Source organism: Hyperoodon ampullatus, assembly GCF_949752795.1.
Source record: "Hyperoodon ampullatus genome assembly, chromosome: 12".
NCBI classification, from domain to species: Eukaryota; Metazoa; Chordata; class Mammalia; order Artiodactyla; family Ziphiidae; genus Hyperoodon; species Hyperoodon ampullatus.
The window spans coordinates 51,531,703-51,555,750 of NC_136925.1; the positions used below are offsets into that span (position 1 = coordinate 51,531,703).

Genomic DNA, 24,048 nt, shown 5'->3' on the forward strand with positions numbered 1-24,048 from the left:
GAGAGAAAGCCATGATAATATCCTTTATTCCCCCCCTTGGACTCCCAAGGAAAGTAATCCAATAAATTATAAACTAGTTTGAATTGAACTCATCATGATGAATCAGAATTAAAATATTCCCCACAAAATAGTGGGTTCTCCAAATATTTTTAAAATAATTCAAGTCCCCATGATCTTCACATGAAGATTGTAATGGCAAATCATTATTGCTCACAGTTTACACAGGAGTAATTTAAGATAAAATAGTTGAATAAAATTGTGCAAGGTTATGTAACAAAACTTAGACCTAACAAAAGAAGCATTTGATGTTTTCAGTACTTACTTCCTACATTACAAACCCCTCTAATTTCCTCTGTTTACCTCAATATTGCCAATCATCATAGGTTTTAACACCTCCTGGATCTGTAATAGATAGTGCAAATTATAATAGAGAAGGTATGTGTTTTCAAGGGGCTGCCAGGAAAAAAAAAATAGCAAAAAGACGTAACAGGAATAAGTACAAATTATTATATAACAGAAAGGATAGTGAGCTCTTTCTAACTGCAGTTACTAGAGAAGCTAATAAATGTAAAAGCATTATGGGATGTTGTATTATCTCTAATTTGTCTTGGGCTGACTCACTGTGTTTATTAATAGTTTGGAGAGAGAAACATGTTGTTAATTTTATGCTCCAGCTATAAAATGACATCTTTTCAAATTGAAAATCAAAAAGAAAGGCAGGTTTAAACTCAGAATAAAATTAAAAGAATCATTTGGGTTTGTTTTATATTTTATTTATAAAATAAAACAAATGAGAGTCACCTCTACTTTTAAAAAGAAACAATTTTAATTATATTAACATGATGTTTTCTGGCAAGCAAGTGCTGAATAGACAAATATAGTTTCCTTTCTAAGTCTGGTTAAGTATATATGTATTGTTTTCCACTCTCTAAAGCAGACTACCATAAAACAAGCACTTAAGAAATATCAGAGAAAAATTATTTTTCTCTTATAAGAATTCATGCAGCAAACTGAGATCCATCAAACACAAAATCCTTGATACAATTTATCTACCTGCTTGATTTGATAGCTTTTATAATGCTATACCTATTCTAAATCTGTATGGAAATTTCATTTGGTAATGAACATATAGGTTGGAAATAACAGAATCCCAGCATAAACTAACTCAGACAAACAGAGGAATTAACTAAATGGTATAACCTAATGGCAGGAGGTCAGGGGATGGTAGTTTCCAGGGACACGTGGATCATAGGGTTGAAATACCATTAAAATTCTACCTTCATCCTTTGCTTCTATGTGTCAGCATTATTTTCAAGATTGGCTGTCACAACAAGGGTGTAAACATAACCAATGACATTTCCTGGACTCACATTACCTAATCTGACCACCTTAAAAGAAGAGACTATCTTTCTTTTGTCCTTTGTAAAATGTCCATGGACAAGACTCTGGTTCAGCTTGGATCATGCATCCACTCATGGGTAGAGTGGCAGGTACATCAGTGATGATGATTTGAACCCTCATTTGAGCTATGTGATCAAAATTAAAGAGGAGAATCATTCACCAAATGAGCAGGGTGAGAAGAAAAGGTTTATAATTGTGGCTTTTTTCATCTGCATTATATTTTTACAGGCTCTCTACAAGTAAGGAAGAATAACTCATACATTAATTGGCTTTCTGTCTGTGATTGTAGTAAAACAACTTGCTAGCTAAAAGACATCACATGTTGATTGTAGCTGTCTTTTTGACAAAAACTTGAGTGAAGTTAAAATTCAATTGAAACCACAAATTAAAATTTGCACATACTTGTAAAACCCAAATGCTGAAACTGTTGGAAATGAAAGAAATTTATTCAAAAAACAAATGATTAGAAATGGCAAGAACATGTGGTTAGAACCTCAAGTTAATTACCTTGCTGCACAAAAGGGCTGCCCTGGAGTTAACAGCAGCCATCAGTTCATGGAGCCTTTTACAGCATTGTGGAGACTTTAGATTTTACTCTGAGTGAGATGAAAGCCTCAATAAAGGTTGAAGCAGAGGGAGGTAGGATCTCCATTGGCTTGCGTGCCTCCACAGCTATAATGAGTTCAGCCCCTTTTGACCATAAATAAACTTTGTCAAAGTTGCTGAAATTTTTCGGTTTTCTGTTGTTGTTGTTATTGTTGTTGTTACAGTATGACCTTGCCTACAGAAATAAGAGATGATGGTAACTGAATGAGCGTAGTTCTTAAAGATAGTGAGAAAGGGTCCTTTATGTCAAAGGTGAAGGTGACAGGATTTAATAATAGGTTGAGGAAGAGAAATAAAGGAGTCACTAGTGATTAGAGACATTTGTGCCTAAGCAGAAAAAAGAATGATATGATCATTTATGGATAAGGGGAAGAGAGCTGAGTGTAGGGAACACATTCTAGGGTATGTGTATATGAAAATTTGAGTTTGTTTTTTATAAACCATATTAATTTGGGGATGTCTAATAGATATTTAAATGGGGATGTGGAATAGGAAAGTGGATAGATGAGTGTAGAGTTTAGGGAGATATCAGAACTGGAGACATACATTGGAGACTCATTATCTTAAAGATGGTATCAAAACCATGGGACTGTATGAGGTTACATAGGAAGTGAATACAGAGAAAGAGACATAGGATTGAGCCCTGGGTTGCTTCCATTTTTAGATGCCAGAAAGAAAGGGAGGAAACAAGCAAAGAAGACCAAGAAAGAGTGACCAGAATGTTAAAAGGAGAAAGTATTGTCCAAGAGGCTGAGTAAAGAAAGAGGGATCAACTGTCAAATGCTCTTGAGTACTGAGAATTCACATTTGGATGTGGTATTGTGGAGGTCAGTAGCACCCTTGACAAGAATTGTGTGGGTTCAAAAGCCTAAATACAGTGAGTACATGAAAGACTGGGAAAAGAGTGTAGAAAACCCATAAAGAGTTTAGCTCTAAAGGGGATTTGAGAAATGGGACAATAATCTGAGACAAACTGCCATCAACAACAGGACACATGTTTTAATATATAAGAGATGTTATAGCACGTTGTAGGCTACTGGGAATGACCAGTAGAAGAAGTCAAAATGAATTTGCAGAGGAAAGAATTGCTGGAGAAACATTCCTGAGTTACCAGACGGAAATAGCATATTGTGCACAAGTGAAAAAATTGTTCCTGTAATTGTATTGCATTGTATTGTATTGTATTGTATTGTATTGTATTGTATTGTATTGTATTGTATTCAGCCAAGAAGGCAGAGGCCATAAGGAGATGAATGAAGAATGTCAGTGGATTCCATGGTCAGAGCTCATGAGATCTGTCTTCTAATTTTTATTTTCTAAGGGAACGAGGAAGCAAGGTATTCAGCTGATAGAGAAGAAGGGTGAAAAGGTGAAGAAAAATTGTAAAAAGGGGGACAGGGAAATAGTAGCCTCAGAAAGGAGAGAGTGAACTCTTAGGTTTCTATTCCTAAAAAGTAATAGAATCACTTGGCAGTGCCATTTCAAAAGACTCTATTTACTTGAAAAATGTCCACCAAGACGCTGCATATGAGGAATAGTGGAGCAATAATAACAAGTAATATAAATTCCTAGTAATATAAATGTAAATGTAAATTTAGTGAATATACTTATTTTTAGGGAGAAGAGGGCCCATTTCATCTATTCTTTGATAAACTTATTTCACATGTTCAATGCCATGTTTTTTTTTTTGTTTTTTTTTTTTTTTTTAATTTGTCCTTTGATTTGTATAACTTGAGTATCTACCCACCTCTACATCACCACAGTACCTTTCAGGACAATTATTTTTATCTGCCTCTGCTTCTGATGTATTTTACCATTAGCTTTTTCATTCGTTCATCTTTTTGACTTTATGTTCTAAGATTAATGGAGCTAACAGGACTATAATTGACTAAGATAATTGCTCCACTTTTTTCCTGAAACTGAAATCATTTCTGGAAAAAAAAAAAGCTTCTTTTGATTACAGAAGTATTATATATGCTCCTCCATGCCTCCTTCATAAGTAACAGACAAACTTCCTAAAACATAATCACAATTCTTATTTTCCAGACTGAAAACTTTTGCTGTCTGAAAGCTTTTTTCCCTGACTTTTGCATCTTAAGTAATTGTTGTACTGTCTCTTCTACTTTAAGCTCATTGTCATTGGAGTTTTCCTTCTGAGATGTTTCAAGATATTTCTTTACCTTGAGGGCAATTAATCATTTTTCAATATATGTTACATATTTTATTTCCTTTTCTCATAGTGTCCTGGGTTTATTCAGACATTAATAAAGCATGCTCTGATTGGATTCAGAATAGTGTTTTATGCTACAATAGATAGACAGTAGAAAGAGTGTGAATTTAGGTTATATACAATTAAAGACAGCGAACATTTACTCTGGAATCAACTCTTGATGAGTCTTTTTTTTTTTTTTTTTTAATAATCAGCTAGGAGTTTGACAAATTAAAATCACAATAATAAAAAGACTTCATTTCAAAAGTTAATCCAGTTTCATTTAGCATGACACTTAATTTTGGAAAAATACAGTCTTATAAGTCTCCTTAAATTTAATATAATTATTCTTCTTATAGGATTAAATCTCAGAGAGATACCCACTCTTCTGCTTGAACACTTGGAATGGTAGACTTCACTGACTGAAAAGATTCCCTATATAATCTTGACCATTCCATAGTGTCTTTTAATTTCAACTATTGAGTCCCAACCCTCAGGGATAATAAAGAGTAAGTACACCTAAATAAGTGGGCACATCAAAGTTATAAACATGTTGATGCCCACCCTGGTATCTCATTTCCATATTAAATATCTACATTTCCAAAGTACTCCCTTCTGAATATAATCTGGTTTATTTTTTAAAATCTTTGCTTAAATTAAAGACTCTTATCCAAGTGAGATTCTAAAACTACAAGGTATAGTGGAAAGATTTCACTCTTTACTCTAGACCATAATTTTTTTTTTTTTTTTTTTTTTTTTTTTTTTTGCGGTACACGGGCCTCTCACTGTTGTGGCCCCTCTGGTTGCGGAGCACAGGCCCCGGACGCGCAGGCTCAGTGGCCATGGCTCACGGGCCTAGCCACTCCGCAGCATGTGGGATCCTCCCGTACCGGGGCACGAACCCACGTCCCCTGCATCGGTAGGCGGACTCCCAACCACTGCGTCACCAGGGAAGCCCCAGGATCATAATATTTTGTTTAATGAAATCTGCAATTTCATTTGCTTTGGGGGGGGCCTACATTATATTACATTATCCTATGTTGAGGTGCTTTTCTAAAATACTTAAGTATTTTCACCATGGATGGTAGCTTACAAAGTTGTCCCTTATACTATTCTGTAAATAAATTTTTAAAAAATGACTTCTTGAAAAGAACTCTTACGTTGTTGGGTTTTTTTTCCCATGTAGTAACAATTCCATTTTATTGTGGTTTTATTATACTAATTTAACTTTGAGGGAATCAGCTTTACCCTTCCAATTTCAGTCCAAATATCTTGGACAAAGTTTATTTAATTGTTCTGCTTAAAAGATAGGACCGGGCTTCCCTGGTGGCGCAGTGGTTGAGAGTACGCCTGCCGATGCAGGGGACACGGGTTCGTGCCCCAGTCCGGGAGGATCCCACATGCCGCGGAGCGGCTGGGCCCGTAAGCCGTGGCCGCTGAGCCTGTGCATCCGGAGCCTGTGCTCCGCAATGGGAGAGGCCACAACAGTGAGAGGCCCGCATACCACACACACACACACAAAAAAAAGATAGGACATATGGCCTAAGCTAAGACAATCAGATTATTCCTTTACTCTCACCACAAACGTTAGCTCGGGAACCAGTCCACAAGGACCAATATGACTCAATTCAGGTTTTCAGTTTGAGCTCTCAGGAAGCCAATCTATTCTTTTCCTCATAGGACATGAATAAGAGAGGGTGGAGGGCAGGCAGTATCTGACATGGCCAATTTGCAATCACATGGGCCAATATCAAGGAAACAGAGTCTAAAAGTGAGGAGAGATAAATCTCATCCTAATGATATCATTTGACCCCTGGGTCAAGATGAACTCGAAGATACTTTACTCTAGAACTGTATTTGGATAAACCAATACATTCTTTATTTTAGATGGTCTGCCACTTGTGAAAGCAAATATCTTCAGTGATAAAGCACTGTTAAAATTTTATGAGTTCCAGTTTCCAGCCTGTTTAAAACTATGTTAAATGCATCCAGGTCAAATACCTTATTACATAAGTCTGTATCATCCCTGTTCTAAATTTCTAAGATACCAACCTACCAAAAGAGACACAATTTCTATACTTACGCCATGATCTTAGTGTGAGCCCTTGTACATGCTCTATTGTGATAGTGGACATGGTATATTATAAATGTCTATCTGCCTATTTTCTAAGGTCTTTGAGAGCAAGTGCCATGTCTTTTATACTGACCTATCTCCAATATTTAGCAGATTTACTTGCAAATGTTATGCACCTATTAAATATTTGTTGAGTGAAAGAGGAAGGAAAGCATAATTTCTACAAGAAAAAAGAGAATCAGACTTATAGTATATCTTCTTTATTTCCTCCTTTCTTATCCCTGTCTGCAATATGATCTCAAAGGAATTAGGAAAAAAAAAAGAAGAAAAAAGAAAAGAAAAGAAAAAGACACTAAGGCAATCTACAATCTGCGTTTCCTGGAGTTGGAAAAAAAAGTTTGCAGGTTGCTAAAGACAGCGAGCTTTATTTGGTGAACTTCTTACTGCCTTTGCTCCATCACTAACTGGTAAGCATGGCCAAGATACTTAACTGCTCCAATCCTGAGTTTCCCTTTCTATAAAATGGGCATTATAATATCTACCTCAAGAGTTGTTGTAAGTATTAAATGAGAACACAGTGAATAAATTTAACTGTTATTACTATGACTTTAAAATATCTTGATAAAAATAATTCATATTGGCACGATTTGCTAAATTATTTTTTAAATATGCTTTTGGAATCCCAGGAGAGGCTGGAATTGAAGGAGATATCATTTGGAAATTTTTCAAGCTTTACTTTTACTGAAAGAAAAATCTTGTAGGCTTTTAGGATACATAATACAAAAAAATTACTGGATATTTTGCTTCTATATGCTTAAATGTATATCTCAGGCCACAAGGGAAACTCAGGCTATGTAATTCCCCAACAAATTGGTCAAAATCCTCCCATCTATTAAAATTAAAAAAAAGAAAAACTTGTTTCTAATATCTCACTTCCTGTACCACTCTGTGTAATCTTCTCATTAAAATTTAATTTATGGTGTTTGCAAGAGACCACTTTGTTTTAATGTTAAATTATTTTGGTTTTTTTTTCAGAAAATACTTCATTCTGAAAATAAACTGCATAAAATAATTTATCTAATATGGGTACAGGAAATACTTAAGTATCATTATGGATGCATACAGGGAAGAAATAGTCATAGTCTATTTACTCATTCTTCCTCATATGTATTTCAATCCTCCTTGTTGAAAATACTTCACAAATCATAACACAACTCCCTCATACTCACGTATGAGGGCTGATTTTGTTTCTGTCTTCAGTGAGAGGGCGGTCTGGATTCTCCATAATAAGCATTAAAAAGACTATTAAAATAGTCACTTTGTATACTAGTTTACTTTTTCCAGGCCTGAATAATTTTTAATATGAACACTTTCCCTTTCTGAATTTTAAAATGTATTTTAAAATTCTTTTTTAAAACAAAATGCCTTTATGTCCTTTCTGCATTGAGCCCAAACACACTTTTGCATTGTTCAAACCCAAAGCTAGAACATGGGGGGTTATCTCAGAGATCCCACAGCACATTATGACATTAAATCCCTCTTACTATCTCTGAAGCATTTTAGCTTCTATCCGGCTAATCCACATGTGATATAAGAGGTAATCAAGGATCACAGTAAGTAACAAGTCAGCCGACTTTCCTGTATTGTTTCATTACAAAATCTCTTACCCTCAAAAGAATAAGCAACTATTGTCTTACATGATTTCTATGACTACAAAACACTTGAAAATGGATTCTCTTGCCTTCACAGAAATTCAAGCATTGTAAATGTTTTTAATATAGTCAAGCTGCCATCATCTGAACTCTGACTTGCAATCTAGTCTATCTGGAAACTAAAAGCTAACTTGAAAGTAATCTACCATTGCCCTGTAATTTTGGAGTGCCCCGAAATCAAGGCTTGGAATTACTAATTAGGTCAGGTCCTATTTGTGCCAAATTCCCGATTATTTACCTGTTGAACAATTTTTTAAATAATTTCATCTAGAATATACATTAATATAATTGCTCAATATCATTAAAAAGTGTGTGAATTACCTGTATATTATAATTGATATTAACTGGGAGATTACCACAGAATATGTAGAATCCCCCCCAAAATTTTTCTAGATTTCAAAGTGTCTAACAAATAATGACAAGCTGATGCATTTGTCAAATCTTGCCCAAATGCTTATGCACAAAATTCAAATACAAGATAACTTTCTACAATCAAGTGCTTTTCAAATAGAAAAAGATGGAATGAGCATAAAAAGCTATAATCTTCTCAAAATACAAGTTTGGAAAACAGAAGTTTGCTCTTTTAAACTGAAACTTAACAATGAACACATATGAAAGATACTATATATTATCTTGCCAATTATATCTGTACATATAAATATTTCAAAAAGTTACTTTTAAATACAAATCAATGTATTTTCATGGTCTGTAATCTGCCATGTAAATTATTTTGAGCTCTAGTAGCTAGAACAACTTATTACAAAAGTTTTATAAAGTAAAACAGATGATAGTCTATGTCTGGTAGGCATAGAATTTAATGATATGTTCAAAGCTATAAGCCTCTATAAAGGATTTTTTGCAATGTCTCAATGACAAAAGAAGATACTATATAGAGGAATCAAGTAGCTAAAGGTTTCAGTTTTTCAGAATTTAATAGTATGTGCCCCATACAGTAACTGAAAATATTCTATGGTAATAGATATGATTATATCATTTAAACAGCACATGCTTTATGAGCTTTATACTGGATTAATCCGATCTGGTTAACTTATCACCACAAAGATATTTTAATGTAAAGTTCTAATGGGGTATTTTAACTGAATGAATGATTCTTTAAACACAGTGCTACAATACATTCACAAACTTACCTTTTGCCATTCAGTGAACATCAAGAACACTTAGATATATCTTTTTCTAAAACTGAGCCTTTCAATTCAGAAGGTATTTAGTATTGGAGTTTTAGTTTTATCACAACAGCCTCTTAATCTTATATTGTATATCTTTCTAAGGTGATCTAGACGAATTCCTCTTCATAACTGGAAAACACCAACTTTTTACTGTTGGAGTGTCTGTAGTGTTACCTCAGAAAAATGCAGATTATTTTTTTCCCCCATGAGCTCATCAAACAATGAATTCTAAATTATCTCTTATATTTCCACTTATACTTCATCCCTTTAAGCATCAATCTCTCACATTCTGTTTATGTTTATCAGGCACTAAATTCACCTTCCAAAGCAAAACTAAACAAAAAACAAAAAAGACTCTTTACTCCTTATACAGCCACACACACACCAAAAAAGAAAGAAATTCACTACTTTCTTCTCATTTTTGGATCTCCATTCCAATCTGGCTTTATCTCTTCTCTGTGCTTGTCTTTTCTGCCCTCACATTACAACTTCTAAGTAATATTCACCAAGTGGATAACTTCTTGCTTCTTGAAACATACATTTCTGAAATGTCTCTATTACCAAACTCCTTTGCTTTTCCTTTAACCTCTCTACCAATTCCTTTCAGCCCCTCTTACTTTATTTTCCATTACTTAATGTCTAGATGTTGGAATTCCCCAGGTCTTGATTCTGTATTCTATTCTCTTTTTCTTCTGACACAATCTCTCTGGGTGATCTCATCTACTCCCAGGACAATACCTGTGATCTATATGGATAACTCTTTCTATGGTTTCACTTCAGAATCTCCTCTGAGTTCCAGACCCATATTTCTAATTGACTGTTCAGAGTATGTGGCTGTGGAGCCACACTACCTGGGTTAATGTCCTGGCCCTGACATTTACTACCTCTCAATTTTATAATGAGGGTTATAATAGCTTATTTACTGATTTATCATAAAGATTGAATGAGTTAGTATGTGTAAAGCACCTAAAATAGTTACTGATACAAAGTTTGGATGATGCATCACATACACCTGAAACAACACACTCAAAAGGAAGCTCTGAATTTTTTCCATCACAGCTGTTCTCGTATAGGCTTCCCCATTTCAATAAATGACACCATCTTTTCATTGGTGTACCTATTCTCTTTTCTCTGTCTAACCTATTATCTAAATGAGAATATACTTGTATTAAACACAAATCAAAATATTTTCTCCACTGCTGATACCCTTCAAGAGTTTCCCATTACAATTTTAATAAATTCAAACACCTGCACATGTCCCTGCCTATCCTGACCCCTTGTATGTCTTCTCATACAAATCACACATATACACATACCACACACACATGCACATACCATATTCACACATCACACAAAGATGTCCTCACCAATGGCTGGATCCTTCCAATACATCCGATTCCAATTTCAATGTCTCTGAGAGAGCCTGCTGTAACAAGCTTTCTATCTAAATAGCTCACTGTCCCCACCTATTGTTTCCATTGTCATTGCCCCAACTTTGTTTCCTCTGTGTCCCTTATCCCGAGTTGTCGACATTATGTCTTCTTAGTCACTGTGTGCCTCCCGTATCAAACTGCAGGTCTCGTTAGACTAGGGCTTATGTTGGTTTATCCACCTTTAAGTGTACTCACCCCCTAGCACAATATAATAGGCATTTAGTGGCTATTTCCCGTAGGAAAGCATGCAAGAATAAATGAATGAGTGAATTAGTCCTTTTCTAGCAGCTTATTTCAGAAAAGCTAGTCTGGTTTTTCAGGATCCTTCTTAGCATTTATACTTTTATTTAGCTAATTCTTGGGGAAAAAATTCATGCTGCTACAGTTCAGGTAAAGAACAAAGTAAACTACATTTGTGTGTTTTTGGGGCACTTTAAATTGCCAAATTGTATCATGTTGCTTGATTGAGCCATCTTTTTCAACTTTTAGGGGAACTCAAAGATAGGTTTAGTCATTGTACAATTCAGGTCTTCAAAACCATTTCGTATATGAATTTTATCTTCTAAAACATTTCTGAATGTGTCTTTATTATAGATACCTTGGATAGCCTCTTTCTACTTCCATTCTACCTTCCCTCCTGTTGGAAAAATTGCAATGCCAAAAACCTGTCTTCTAGACTCCCAGCATGTTTAATTTCATCATTTAGATGCACCTATAGGAGACTGTAAAGCAGGAATGCTTTAGCAAACAAGGTTGCTTTGATGTGAGTAAGTGGCTGATGTTGGCCTCAACATTTTCAGTATCTAGTCTGTGGGTGCAAAGAGGCAGGTGTGGAGGCAGCTTTGAAGAACAAAGCAGCTTCCTGGCCAATTGATAGTCCTGGGTGCTCAATAATCCAATGTAGTCTCCTGACATCAATTCTTCTAGTCCTTCCAACAATTGTGTGTGCATCCAGTTCCCTGTACAGAAGTCCCTCTGCTTATATCATCTAGAGTGGTTTGTATATCTAGCACAGAAGTCTGATACAAACATAGGAACATGTTTTTAAAAAGTTTTTGTTTCCTTTCTTGTTTGTTTGTTTTTTTCATAGCATTTCTTCAGGGTAAAACATACCTCATAACATTGTAAAAATATCTTGGTGATTTTTTTTTTTCATTTCTCTCAATGTTTTTAAATGACATATTTGGGCTTTTTTTTCACCATGGACAATTTCAAATATATACAAGCAACAAATTATTATAATGAATCTCAGTGTACCACTTACCCAGTTTCAATTCATGGACTGGCAATTTTATATCCTATAAAACCCCACCCACTTTCTCCCTAACAGATCACTAACAAAGTGTGATTTACAAGTTTCATGCAGCAGAGGCTCTTTTATCAAACCTTAGAACTTAAGCCTTAGATTCATTTGCACCTATATAATAATAAAATATAAATATAGTAAAATAAAATAATATAACATATAAATACATTATATGTTCTATAATCATAAATAATATGAAAGTTATTATAAATGTAATAAAATGCCATGATAAGACCCATATATTAAATAAATATCTAGGCATATTTTACGTCTTGTAAATTTGCTACTATTTGGGACTACAGTAATGATATCAGATGTTCTGCCATATTCCTCTGACTACTTTAGGAAAAAATAACATATGTATCATGGCTCTTCAAGATTTCAGGTAATTCTCAATTTTCCCGCATAACCTCTAGAAATTTTTACTATTTTCATAATAAGTTTCAAACTGGCTATTTCTAAAGCATATTGTTCTCACATGAAAATATTGTTGGAGAATTATTAAACTCTAAAAAGAAACATAAGTTAGAAATCAACACTAATTGAATCTCTCTGTCTGTCTCTCTATCATACACACACATACACACACACACACAATTTTGAGTATTTGGAAATTAAGAGCTTGCAAACTAATAATTTGTGCATATTTTAATCAGGAATTTGAACTGATTTGTAAGAGCCAATGGTTTTGTGTTTTTAAAAGTAAAAATGACTTTTTTTTTTTAACAAAAACAAACTGAACTGATTATAAACTGATTATAAACAAACTGAAAACTGATTCCAAGAAGGACAAGCTTGTTTTTCAACACTTGCTGAGCAACCCTCCCCTGATGTGCTGTGCTATGCAAGCACCCAGTTCAGTCTCTGCTTCAATGGCTGAGCACTGGACTTGCAGGAAGGGATATTGGCATAATCATTCCTCTTGCCAGTGGTGCACAATCTCACTCTGACATGACTGCTGGGCTAATAACACAGGTCTCCCAGTAGCAGAGAAGTATCAGATTTTCCCATCACTCTCTGAACAGAAAAGTGTTGTGCCCTTCCCCTCAAAATCAGAATTCAAATCAAAACAACCACCACACACACACCATTGTGTTTTACCAAAAGCATTTTTCATGATTTTGCATTTTCACACCTATGATAAATACTTTGACAATTACAATTCAAAACTTTCCTCTGCAAATACTTTAGTAAAACTGATGGCCCAGGAAAAACTTGTTTCTCTTTAGCACTCAATCATATAGCTGTCACAGATACAATGACCCAAGCAACCAGTTTCTCAGCATCATCACGTGGTCAGAATTGTGTTTTCACTTTCTTATGATAAGATACATATTTCACCAGGAGAATAAAGAATGTTTTAAATAAACAAAATAAATGAATGTTCAATAATAAAATTAATAATAATTCAAATGCAAAGTAATCAGTAATCAAGTCCCAAACTCAAGAGAACACATGGCTATCTCTTCCTGGATATTTTATTAGCCATGAAATCATGTAACTCTCAGTATTTTACAATATTTTTACCCCACTTATAGCATGATGTAGGGATTTCCTGTAATTCCTATTTGCTACTTACTAAGAGTAATCAATGTCTAGTTTGTCATCTTATGATCTTCTTTTTCAGCATCCTTCACCACATTTTTTTTCCAACATATGCTATTACTTCCTAGGAAGGGAAGTTTTCACTAATGGCATCCAGCCCAGTCTGCTCTCTCCACACCATGTCCTACCTTGAAGCTCTCTTCAACTTCACCTTCATTTAAGCTTATCTATTGACTCAGTTTCTATGACAATGTTTTCAGCTTATTATCACACAGGGAAGATCTAGAAGTCTCATTCACTTTAAGTGTTAATAGCTGAGAGGAATTCATTTGTTACCCCATGCACACAGGCCCTAAGAGATTTACATTTTAATAGAGGACAATTCTTTCATAACTCAAAGGAATGGAATATTTCTAATGGTGGAATTTCAAGCATCACTGACACTAATGGAGGAAATATTTGGGGTGAAAATACTTATCACCAAACCATAATTCTTGAGACAACTACATATCTTTTCACCTAGATTTAAGCTTAACTTGAGTAAAAGCAGATATTCATGCTTGAACAAGAGTAAAAGCAGAACTAAATTTAAAGCAAAAATCTAAGCTGTTTCGTAATGGAATGCATTATTATCTTTGCATTCTTTGCTTCTTATCTTTGCAAAGTGAAGTTATACCATGTATAACTCAATTTCATTATGTCTTGAAAAAGATGGCCTTAAAGTTCTCTTCACCTTCACCAAACTTAGGCATCTTCTTGTCCTTCGGCTCCTGACCTCCCTTTTCTTAGAGCATTTACTTTAGAAAACTTGTACTTGTAAATTCTCTCTCTGATCTTTCAAGATATAAATTTTCTTAAAAGCCTCCTGCCAGTTTTACAACCCATGTGTGCCTTTCTCAGAGGCCTGGGAGCCACCCCTTTGAAATGTAATCATCAAGAAAGATAGTACTTCTATCTCCCAGTTTCTGTGGGAGGGTAGGAACCTAACTCCCTTGGGTGCCTTGCTCCAAGTTGTAAAACTACACTCTTGACATGAAAATAAGAGAAAATTTTCTCTTCTTTTGAGTAAGGCCAATCAGCAAACACAGATGGCCTACAATCCTCCCACCACTTTCCAGATCTTAAAAACTCTCCTGCTTTTTGTTTCAGTGAAATTGAGTTCAGAATGAGTTCTGGTCTCTCTCCCCTATTGCAATAGCCTTGAATAAAGTCTGCCTTGCCTGTTTAACTTTGTCTGGTGCAAGTTTTGCTTTGACAGCCTGGACATGGACAGACTTAAGTACCTATATTCAATTTGTTTACATTGCCCCAAGATTCCTTTATTAACAAACATCCTGAACATAATCTGACTAAGGAAGCAAAGAGAGTACAATACCTTTTTTCTTGACATCCATGGCAGTTTCCTTCTCAGTTTTCATTTTGACATCTTCTTTTTCTGGTAGTAAAATGAGAAAATTATAAACATCTGTTTAATTATCATATATTTCAGGGCACATTTTACTGCCATTAACATCCAATTCATCTTGTATAGAGTGATTCTACATTAGAGTCATAGTCATGTCAAATATGAGTGAACTAGCACCTTTGTAACAGAACAGTGGTTTTGGTGTGCTATCCCTTCAGAGAAGGAGCAAATTTTTGCTAAGGTAAAAAAAAAAAAATTTCATTACAGTATGAACATTAGATGGCATTGTTAATTATGATACAATTCAATAGCTTTTCTAAAGGACATTAAAAGGAATATATTGAATGTTCCCTGGGCTATCAGGCCACTGCAAGCATGTTAGAAGCTGAGCAATCTCTTGGGCTTATTTGGGACTTCAGATGTACTATCTGAAAATAACCATTCAAAAAAGAACAAAACATAGCAAACCAATTAACTACTTTCTTTCCCATACATTCAATAATTTGCTCTTTTGATAGACAATTTTATTAAACTAAATTAATTGGATAGTAAACTTCATATTCATATATGTAATCAAGTAAAGTAATGAAGTAGAATTGAGCACCACTCCTAAGAAAGAAAAAAAATAATCAGTAACAAATTTTAAAAGTGTTTAGGCTTGAATTTTCTTTTAAAAATTTATCAATCTCTACTTTTTTGGAATACTTATATTTGTTTGTTAGTAACAATGACAACAAAATTGTTAAGGGGATTTCTTTCCTAGAAAACAGTAGCTTTACCAGTAATATTACAAATGGATACTAATTAATTTATGTGTTAGCTTTTAAATTCCTTACCTTTCTTTTTTGTTTCGGAAGTCACTTTATTCTCAGTTTTCTTCTTTTCTTCTTTTTCTAGAGAAGAAATTTAAAATATTTCCTTTAGGAAAATTTAGTACAAAAGGAAAATGAAGTTTTGAATGAAGGATTACCATTAAAGTCAATTTTGCCTCCAGATAGTTTTGTGACTTTGAGCAAGTGATTTAATCTCAATAAGCCTTATTTTCTTCATTTGTAAAGTAACAGTACTTCCTTCAAAATTAGATATGTTTTCAAAGCATTCTGCACAGTGCCTGGCTCACAGTAAGTGCATAAAATTGTGGGTTGCTAATACTGTTTACAAAAAATGAACAAGATAGTTCGAGCTTTCTGAACCAAACAATTGTTTGTCTAGTGCCTAAAGTAAGATATTGATATTGAAAATTAAAATATAATTTCTGAGAAACAATGCTGCAGGTAAGCTAAAAGAATTATTTTTTGTTTTCTTTTCATATGTTCAGTTTCATTAGAAATAATACATTAGGCCATTAACAATATCTATTTTGATTTAACTGTTTTTCAGATCTGCCTCTTGTCAACAGACATTTGGATTCTGGTGACATTTATCTGGCACCATATTGGGGACATAACTTCCACTGCCCTTTCTGAGTGGCCATATCAACCAGCGTGCTCTGACTATATTTGCACCCAGAGGTTGCTGTTAAGTCTGGATGACACATAGAACAGTTTGACAGTTCGTGGTACCTCTAGACTTCTTTATGGAAGATTTCTGTTTCAGAGATCTAAGAAAACCTTGGTCTGAGGGGCAGAGGGAACGTCAAATGTTGCTCAGCAATAGTCATGTAACAACTAGACATCCCCGGACATTTTTCTGGTAAGTGTTCTCATTTTAAATAACAAAGTCATGTAGAAGTACACAGTTGTTGAAATGGAATATTCAGTACTGTTAGGTTTGAGGCAGCTAAAAGCACAGTTAATGTTGGAAACTGACTGATTTTTATCTTCAGTTAGTAATGTGATTTACCTTATATTTGAAATACTTTTCTCTTTGTCATTTGTCTCTCCAACTCAAGTATAAATGCCAGGCATTCAAAGATGTTCATTACCCAGAACTATTATGAGATTGTTACTATGCTGAAGAAATTCAATGTGTACTTCTAGTATCAATGCTTAAGTTGCCTACTAACACTGGCATCTTATTAAATATAGGAATTAATTCATTCCCTTAGGTATAGAGATTTTTTACCTACGAGCTCAAAGCCAACACTTTCTTGCAGTCTCAGAAGTATAATTTACAAAGAACCTCTTTTCATGACTCCTAGAGATAAGTTAGTGTTGTAGGGAGAAATATATTCACACTCTGTCCAAATGTGTCTACAATGTACCTTTACAGCTCATTCAGTCAGAAGTAGAAAATCAAGAAGTCAGATTTTGATAGTTCTAGAGTTAGAAATAAACCAATGGAATTCTACTTTGCCTTTTCCTAAAGGTTTATACATACTAAATATGCAAAAATCTTTAAAATTCTGAATAAAGATACATTTTGGCGGGGGGGGCCTCTCACTGTTGTGGCCTCTCCCGTTGTGGAGCACAGGCTCCGGACGTGCAGGCTCAGCGGCCATGGCTCACGGGCCCAGCCACTCTGACGCCTGTGGGATCCTCCCAGACAAGGGCATGAACCCACGTCCCCTGCATCAGCAGGTGGACTTTCAACCACTGTGCCACCAGGGAAGCCATAAAGACACTTTTGACTTAAGTATCATTACTTTCAGCTTCTCTGGGAGAAATTTTATGTAGCAAGGACTTTTCCATCTTATATAAATAAATGCATATGCCAGACAGTTGAATTGGCATTTGCTAAACATCACCATCTGATGTCATGTGCTAGGAAAGGAGTTAATTAAAATACAGATTAGTTGTAAATATTTCTTAGCCTATATTAAAAATCAATGCCATAGTCACGATAAGATCACAACTTAGTATCCAACTTAGTATCCGAGTCTCTAAGTTTCATAATGTAGATGAATAAATATTTCATTTAAAAGTTTGTGCCAATTAGTTAATCTTATATTAAACTTCAGAAGGAAAGTAGGTATTTGAGGCCAGAAGATGGAAGACATTCTTTTCATTTTTTTAAAAGAGAATTGTCTTGTGTAATAAATTCTACCCTTTATATTAATATAGCTGGGACTTTATTGTGGTGATACAGTATTCTTGCCTTAGTTCAGATTGATTAATGCTTCCATTATACACTCTGCCTGTGATTATGGCTATACACTGAAAGAGTCATGAATAAGAACAGAAATCCACAAAAAGCAGGTATAAATAATGTACTTTAATAACATTTTTATGAATTAGACTTTTAAGCTGTCATTATGGGGCTTACTTTATTCGTGGTTAATTCATTTTAAAACATCAACTTCTGAAGATTCATGCATTTCTTCAAGAACGACTGTCTATTCTTTAGGTGATTTGGCAGCAGTGAAATTAAGCTTTTCATTTATAAAAGGCGCAACAATTTAATTATATCCTACTTGGATATAAAAGTAACCCATGTTTCTTATATGAAAACTCTCCTTCCCTTGACTTTTGTCTCCTTCAACAGTCAACAATACTGCTCCCTTTCCACTTGACTGTGCACCCACATATCCAATTTCCTCCTCATCCTCTCCTCCAATTTGTTTGCTGTTTTGTTAGTAAAAAATAGAGAAGAGTTAGGACACTTTATATCATCGATTTTCAGAGCGTTCGCAATTAAGTGTGTCTATAGAGTGTGAACTTATCAGCATACTGCCTTTCTCTGAGAAAAGTGTCATAAGCCCGGAAATGACGGCTCTATCTGGCAGGGATCACAGGAAAGGCTGGCTGAGAGAGAAATCCTCTCCACAATGAGCAGCTCTGAGCCACAAATATGTTATTAGCTTCTGCATAAATTAACATCAGATGAAAGAAAAATTAAATGACTTACTTTTTACTTTCTAAGCCCTTACAATGGGCTTTTCTCTTGCTTTTAAATGTTTTTATGCCATCTCAAAGCCAGAGAATCCACAATAGTTAATTATAATTGTAAAGCTTTTGAAGATGCCTGTTCCTAGCAAACCGAGCAAACAAATGCAAATGCTTCATTTTCATCTTATGTTTGTTCCTCCCCTTTTTGCCTTTCTACTGTAGAGATTATCCAAAATTTACATGCTCTTCTTCTAACTCTCTCTGGCCAGGGTTCATGTATTCTTGGTCCCAGTCATGTTTCTTCATAACAACTCATTCTAGCACACCTCGTCCCTGTCACCTTGTTTGTAAAGAGTGGCAGAGGCTGGCCTGGAACCCCAGTCACAGTATGATCATGGAAAATTTCACATAAACAGATAAGTTCAATTACACCAATGATTATCAGAGTTCTCCACTGTTATCTACAGAAGGGAATGGAGCAAGAGAGAAAGCACTCGTGCTAACATGGGTGACCTTGGTCTGAATTCTGTCTCTGACCCCTTCTGGTTGTCACATTGGCAATGTGCTCTGACACACTGAATTTCATTTACCTCTTTTAAAAAATGGACTAGTAAAATCTACCTTGCTGGCTTATTGTGAAGAAACTGAGCAAAAGTGCCTGGACCAAAGCGGATGTTCAAAAAAAATAATGATAGCAATAACTAGCTATTACTATATTTTAGAAACAATCAAAATCTGCCTACATATACTCTTCAGTAATTTTTCTAAGTGTGACAATTATTAATCTGAGTAAATGCACATTAATTCTTATTTTTCCGTGTTGAGGGAGGCTGTATCAGGAATATTTTATATTGTGAAACTTTAAGAAAAAAATACTCAAGTAGGAATTAACATGTTTATGAAGGGGCACTGTGCTGGAATGAAGTGGATTCCAGTTTCAGTTTTGCTGTAATTAGTAGTTTTTGCCTAATGAAACTGTAAGGGAATCTTCTGTCTTCAACCACAAAAGTCAGGGGAATGAGTAGAATGTAGTTAAGTCCCTCTTCACCTGTCTATTCCTTTATTCCCCAAATGCAGTATTTATTTCCTAATTTTTCTGAGAACAGTTAACGTAAAAAGCTTTAAATCTGTAAATAGCTGTTGTACATTCTCTGGCTTTGCTACGGCTTAAAAAATTTTAAAGCTAGAGAAAAGTCCATTTTTAAGCCTTAAAAATGAATATGTTTATATGCATATGTATGCATGGATATATGAATACGTATATATGTGTATATAATATCAGGTGATAATAAGGGTCAGAAAAAAATAAAGCTTGGTTTAGAGGATTAGAGCATGCGGGAGAAGATCAGAAGTGGCTTTTTCTTTTAAGGTGGAACAGGGGTAAGTCTTTCTGAACGAGTACCATTTGAAAAGATTCTTGAAAAAAAGTAGAAGAGTTTTGGCTATTGAGGAGAAGACTTCTCCTGCAGAGGAAAAATATCTGCGAAGACCTTGAAAGAGAAGCGTTCGAGCTATATTCAAAGAAGAGCATAGAGACCAGAGTGGCTGGAGTGGAGGATGCAGGAGGAGAGTGAGAAGAGGGGTGGCCAGTGATGTAGCAGGGGCCGATCACACAAAATCTTGTTCATGATATGAATTTTCCATTTTATTGTGAGTGAGGTAGGAGGCTGCTGAGAGGTTTCAAGCAGAGTAATTATATTGTGATAACTTATGTTTTAAGAGGAACTTTGGCTGTTGCTGCCTGGTTGGAGCCAAGTACCCCACTGGATTTTGTGATCACACTGCAATGAAGAAGACTAAGAAAGTAAAAGAAAAAGAAAAAAGAAAAAAAAAAAGAAAGTAAAAGGATTCAGTACAAATATCCTTCTTCGTGTTTTCCTCTAAATTTTATTTGGGACTCTTGAAAGAATGTAACATTAGAGAAACATGGTGGGAGTACCTCACTTTACATTGTGCTTAAGTTGCTATAACAGCAAAGCTCTTCAAGGACTTCACTTGAGTTATCTGGCATAACTAAACTGGTTTTTCAGAACCTGAATCCAGTCTTTGCCTTGACTTTTCCTTTAGTGAATGCTGAATTATTCTGAGAAGTCAGCTTTTCTCATTATCAGCTACTAACAACAAAAAATTCACAACCAGAACTTGTATAGCATCTTCCACTGACTACCCAGAGACTTTTATATAAACAATTTATTCACTTAATCAACACATGTTTATTTAACCTTATGTCAAACCCTTTGCCGGGTCTAGAGTTTTAAACTATTCCTTCCAGGAATTTTAGGTATGAGACTAAGAAGGGATAAAGTTTACAATTACAATATGGACTTAGGGGCATTAAAGTCTGAGTCTAAGGGAGACAGTAGAGGCCCAAACCCAAGAGCAAAAAGTGTGAAAGCTGCTCCAGGGAAAAATGGTATGTGAATTCTGAACTGAGTACGGCACGTGTTACTATCAATGCTGGCTGGAGGGACTGAGGTGCCTGCTGAGTGCCCAGTCCTGTCCTGCAGATAAAGGCTGACAACTCTTAGTGATACAATACCATTCATGAAGTAAACGCCCCAAAGAACTCCAGAGCTAATCAGTGTAAATCCAAACTTTTTCAAGATACCAGACTACATACAGTTCTTTAAGCTTAAAAAAGATTGTGGAAAAGTGATCTCAATAGTTATTTTATGTGATCAGAGCAAGGCAGAAAAAAAATATATTAGTTTTGGTTTAATCACACTGATTTTAAGGTGATAGGAAATTATACTGTAATAGAATGTTATAACAGAATGCAGCACATGACCTTACATGCATTAGTATATACTTAGTTCTCAGATAAAAGTCAACACATCCTTCAACCCATGAGAAAATGGGCTCAGGAAAGATGAGTAACTTGCCCAACTTCACAAATCACATAAGTGACAGAACAAGGATTTAAAACTAAGGATCACTGCAAACTCTGATCTTTCCCCTACAACATGGAATAAGAAGTTTGAGGTAGACTTATTCTAACAAAAAATTGCAAACGAACTGAGGCACAGAGAGAAAAGTGCCAATTTCTACCCTCTCTTTTTGACACTTATCTTTTAGCTCTCTCACAGCCAAAGTTCTCTGATATAACGACAATTTTTTTCTGTTTCTGAATTTAGTATGCAAAAAGGAATGCAAAGAGAAAGATTATTTGATACATTTCAAACTGCAAAAAAAGTTTCTTATGTTAATTAAACTTCATATTTAAAGTGGATAAGGTAGATTTCTCCCAAACCTTTCAAAAATGATAAAAAGCTTTTTAGATAAGTGACTGCATTACTTTTGAATGGATTAAGTTTATATAAATGAAGGTGGCCACAGCTCATCTTTTTCTTTCTGGTATTTATTTTTCCTCTCAGTGCTTTTACATTTCAGACAGCAAATGTTCAATTAAAGTTTATTGACCTTTACGCTCAAGTGAGAAGCTCTCCATCCACACAACTCATCTCTGGATAGCTCCAAAGAGAGCATTTTGTATTTTCTTTTTTGTTTTTCTTGGATTTTTTCTTTTTTGGGTGCTGCAGCCATTTGGAGATTTTCTAAAAACGCTTCTAACCCTATTAAAATTTACTTTTTATGCAGAATCATTGCTTGCTCAAGATCTTTTATTGTAAACTTTTCTAATGCATCTTTCTACAAGGGTAAGGAAAATATAAGATTCATTTCTAATAGCTGTTCATTTTCAAAATCATATTATTTACATATAATTACTTTTTCATATTTTTATCTATATGCTTTTTCTACATTTCTCTATAGTTGGAAATGAACTGCAAAAGTACTTTGTTGCATTTAAAATGTCAAGAATGACTAGAAACATCAGAAAATTGAGACTTTCCTTTTTGTGACTAAATTATTGATATTTAGGGAAAAAGTTGGTTATCATTCAAAATCAAAATATACATTACTCTAAACCATCATTTCAAAGATATGGCTTTCATATATATATATATATATATATATATATATATATATATATATATATATATATTTTTTTTTTTTTTTTTTTTTTTTTTTTTTTTTAGGCTGTGCCGGGTCTTAGTTGTGGCATGCGGTATCTTCATTGCAGCGTGTTTTAGTTGTGGCATGTGGACTCTTAGTTGAGGCATGAAAACTCGTAGTTGCAGCATGCATGTGGGATCTAGTTCCCTGACCAGAGATCGAACCCAGGCCCCCTGCATTGGGAGCGTGGATTCTTACCCACTGGACCACCAGGGAAGTCCCGATATGGCTATTTTTATAACAGGTCTTTGAGAATTTAGGGCTTGAGTTACTAAACAAATTAGAAAGACTCAATTACCAAAAGTTACTGATATATTGGGCACATTTATAAGTCTGATTCTTAATTGAAGCCTTTTATCTTAAAAATATGCCCAATAGATATCAATATTCATAAAGGAAATAAATGCCCATTCAAAGAGTACAACTTTTCTAGTTGTAATTGTTTTAATATATTGAATTCAGGTTTATTTCAAATGATGGACTACATAAATTCCCTCATCTTTCATAAATTATACCAAACCATTAACACAATTTTTGTCTTCTTCCTAGTATAAGGTCTATTCTAGTAGATTAAAAATTTTTACACAAAATTCTCACATAATTGAAACAAATATCTGTCACTGTTTACTATGTGAAAAATTGCCAAGACCCCTTACTCCATTTGGATAAAACAGATCTGGCTTTAAAGATGTAGCCACTTTTCTCATCGGTTCTAGAGAGGATGAATAATTTCATTGGGGATTCTAATAAACTTATATAATAGAAAGAAACATTTAGGTCAAGCTGACACAAATAGTAAATAAATGTTTTATAAAGAAAAACTGGTACTTTTAAACTAGAGCTTTGGAGGGACCTGGTTCTTTCTTATAAAATAGTTCATGAGAAAAGTTTGCTGGCACAAGAGGGTTCCAACAAGAATTTCATAATAAGAAAGCTATTAAAAATCACATTCACTCTTACTCACAAAACTTCTCATCCCTAACTTTCTCTTTTGTCAAAATATAGGGAAAAAACACTAATTTTTAATACTAGCATGAAAGTTATGAAAGATTTCTTAAGAAGGAAGCTGGTCCTGATCAGCAGAAAGCTCCTTACCCTTCCCTGATTCTTGGTTGTCATCCCTTGATCTCCAGAATAAAAATTTATTGCAACTAGACAGTTAAATCAGACAGACATCCCTTGCCATATTGTCAGATGTATAGGGGAAGAAAAACAAAACTTCTTTCTCTTATTATGGGAAAAAGCTAATGATTTCCCCAAAACCCATTTTTAATCTATAATGGAAAATCGAGACTATTATAACAAGAGAGAAAAGTTCTAAGTTTGGAGATGCAAGTTTCTAATGAAATATATTTAATGTCTACTAAAATGTATATTTCATAATCTGTG

The 24,048-nt window shown here is 34.6% G+C and overlaps 1 protein-coding gene across 1 annotated transcript in view; it reads right to left on the minus strand.

The window, feature by feature from the left end:
- Positions 1-24,048, minus strand: part of TRDN (triadin) — a gene marked incomplete at both ends in the record, with an annotated part of 296,330 nt that overhangs the window by 162,113 nt on the left and 110,169 nt on the right. Inside the window, 2 exon segments of the mRNA XM_079716733.1 lie at positions 14,849-14,908; positions 15,715-15,769. Of these exon segments, the coding sequence (XP_079572859.1) occupies positions 14,849-14,908; positions 15,715-15,769 (115 nt within the window).